The sequence below is a fragment of the Clupea harengus genome, chromosome 1 (genome assembly GCF_900700415.2).
Source record: "Clupea harengus chromosome 1, Ch_v2.0.2, whole genome shotgun sequence".
In the NCBI taxonomy this organism is placed as follows: Eukaryota; Metazoa; Chordata; class Actinopteri; order Clupeiformes; family Clupeidae; genus Clupea; species Clupea harengus.
Genome location: NC_045152.1, coordinates 28,090,087 through 28,092,586, shown reverse-complemented (window position 1 = coordinate 28,092,586; position 2,500 = coordinate 28,090,087). Strand labels below are relative to the sequence as shown.

At 37.7% G+C, this 2,500-nt stretch overlaps 1 protein-coding gene across 4 annotated transcripts in view; it reads right to left on the bottom strand.

Moving 5' to 3' along the window:
* Positions 1-1,423: 1,423 nt before the first annotated feature.
* LOC105894944 (golgin subfamily A member 4) overlaps positions 1,424-2,500 on the bottom strand; it is a 14,850-nt gene continuing 13,773 nt past the window's right edge. For all 4 annotated transcript variants that reach the window (XM_031574773.2, XM_031574770.2, XM_031574761.2 and 1 more), the window contains 3 exons: positions 2,181-2,277; positions 1,948-1,997; positions 1,424-1,585 (listed from right to left, as the gene is read on the bottom strand). In XM_031574773.2, the coding sequence (XP_031430633.1) occupies positions 1,520-1,585; positions 1,948-1,997; positions 2,181-2,277 (213 nt within the window). In that variant the 3' untranslated portion in view covers positions 1,424-1,519. The remainder of the gene's footprint in view (positions 1,586-1,947; positions 1,998-2,180; positions 2,278-2,500) is intronic.

The window sequence follows — 2,500 nt, the reverse complement described above, 5'->3', positions numbered from 1 at the left end:
ATGGAAAGATGCTGTGTTTAGACAGACACATTAAATTATATGCTTGAATAAGAAAAAGTATTCTTATTTTACAGAAAGTTCATTTAAATTATTTAGTTTTTTTTGGCTTGCAGTCTTCTTACTATCTCTAATAGTACAGTAATAGAGTCTACAGAAGGAAGACAAAGATGTAACTGTTCCTGAAGAGTTGTTTCCACTATTACAGTACTGCTATATATGAGAGTCATAGGCTATCAGTGAAAGACAGTGATTGAAGAATGCAATTACAGTAAATTTGCCACACTCATTTTTTAGATCTATTGTGAGAGGCAAACCGACATATGAACACTGTCTTCAGATACTTGGCTTGGATTGACGTATTTCCAAGATGCAATGCAGAGGAGAATGTTACCGTAAATGCGAAGTTCAAACATGTAAAAGTTTGACACCAAATGCAGAGGATAGAATTGATCAGCATTACTGTAGGGCTACAGCAGACTTCTAGTGCTATTACAGTACTTTGGTAGATCTTGTGGACATCTTGTGTTGATGTATGAAATTTACTGCATTGGAAATACTGCAGTAAATACGTAGCATATTCATGCCTTTTTGTTGTAATGTAGTAAGCCTATATACTGCAGTAACACATGCAATTCTAGCATTTGGCTGTAATGAAACATATTGCAGCATTTTAGAATTATTTGTTTACTGTCATATTACAAACTGTATTACTGTAGTCCAAAGAAGTGTTTGTCTGTGTGTGTTTTTTCTCTTTTTTTAATGCAACACTACAGTAATCTATGCTAAACTGGAGGACACAGCAACATCTTATAGATGCAATTAGCAATGCTTCAAGTTGTAAGTGTTTTTTAGGTCATTCTACTCTGAGAGGGAACATGTGTTAAAGTTACGGCAGAATTGATTGTAGTGTGGTTGTTATAGTGCATTTTGCACCAAAAGTTTACTGATATGCAGAGGTGTGTGTCTGTAAAGCCCACTGTGTTAAGTGTTTGGGAAAAGTATCCATGGTATAGGTACAAGAACTAAAATGATTGGAAAAAACTGTAAAAGGATGACTGACACACGGAGAGAGAAAAAGAGGGTTATCCAGGCTAGGTCTGTTTAATAGTAATTCCTGACATGGCCATGGTCATAGTAATTGTTACACAAATGTGAGTCCCATACAGAGAAATGTTGAGCATAACATTGAAAAGATTACAATGAAATATTTGTAATCGTGAACATAATACATTTTTCCCACACATACATAGAGTGGAGCAATCAGACTAATATCCTTTCCAAACAATACAATCTCTCTCGCAAATGTACACACATTCATTCACACACATTCACACACTCTCTCACACACACACATACACACACACACAAACACACTCGCACTCACACTCACACACACATTCACACACACACATAAACACACACACACACACAAACACACTCGCACTCACACTCACACACACATTCACACACACACATAAACACACACACAGCCACTGTGTGAGACAATGCCATAGAATAGTCAGAGCTCCATGGACTCAAAAAGCTTCATCTTCTCTTCAGGAGAGAGGCCATCTCTTGTATGCATCTGTGTGAATGAGAGAGAATAAGACACAGAAAGAGAAAGAGAGAGAGAGAGAGAAAGAGAAAGCAGAGAGAGGCAGTTACAACCAGAAGGCTTAAATAGATAGAACATCCTTTATCATTCTGATGAATTAGTGAGCATGCAATTACATGCACTACAATACCTCATAATGGATGTGTAATATAATCAATCTGGGCTATGAGATAGATACACTGGAACAAGATGTTCTGATGTGAAACTTACTGTTGTGAATTAGACACCAAACCTGTACCTGTTATGTAGCTCTTGTTGTTGTGTTATTTAAATAAGAGAGTTAGGAGGTGTAATAGTGTAGAGAAAAAAGAAGGCTGGACTGGGTGACTTACCCCGGAACTTTCCTTCCAGAATTCTGGAGAGCTCCTGGATTTCATCAGGTCTGCAACACAGAAATATGACATTTACAGTGAAGAAGTGTAAGTGTTAATGTGCATTTATCTGTTACATTTAACTTGATCTATGACTGCGTGTGGTGTGTGTGTGTGTGTGTGTGTATATGTGTGTGTATGTGTGTGTGTGTGTGTGTGTGTGTGTATGTATGTATGTGTGTTGTTGACCATACCAAATCTCTCAGAGACAGAGAGGCAGTCTCCCTGCACTTTGCTGGTGTCTTTCTGGGATTTAAACTCCTTCAGTTCAGAGTACAGTTCTTCAGAATGCTACACACGCACACACACACACACACACATGCACACACACGCACGCACGCACACACACACACACACACACACACACACACACACACACACACACACACACACACAGACAGATATATATAAACAACCACTCAAAGCCACATTATACACACACTAATTATATATTATATATAATTACACAATATATATTAACACACTATTAGTTCACTGCAAGTCATTTCACCTT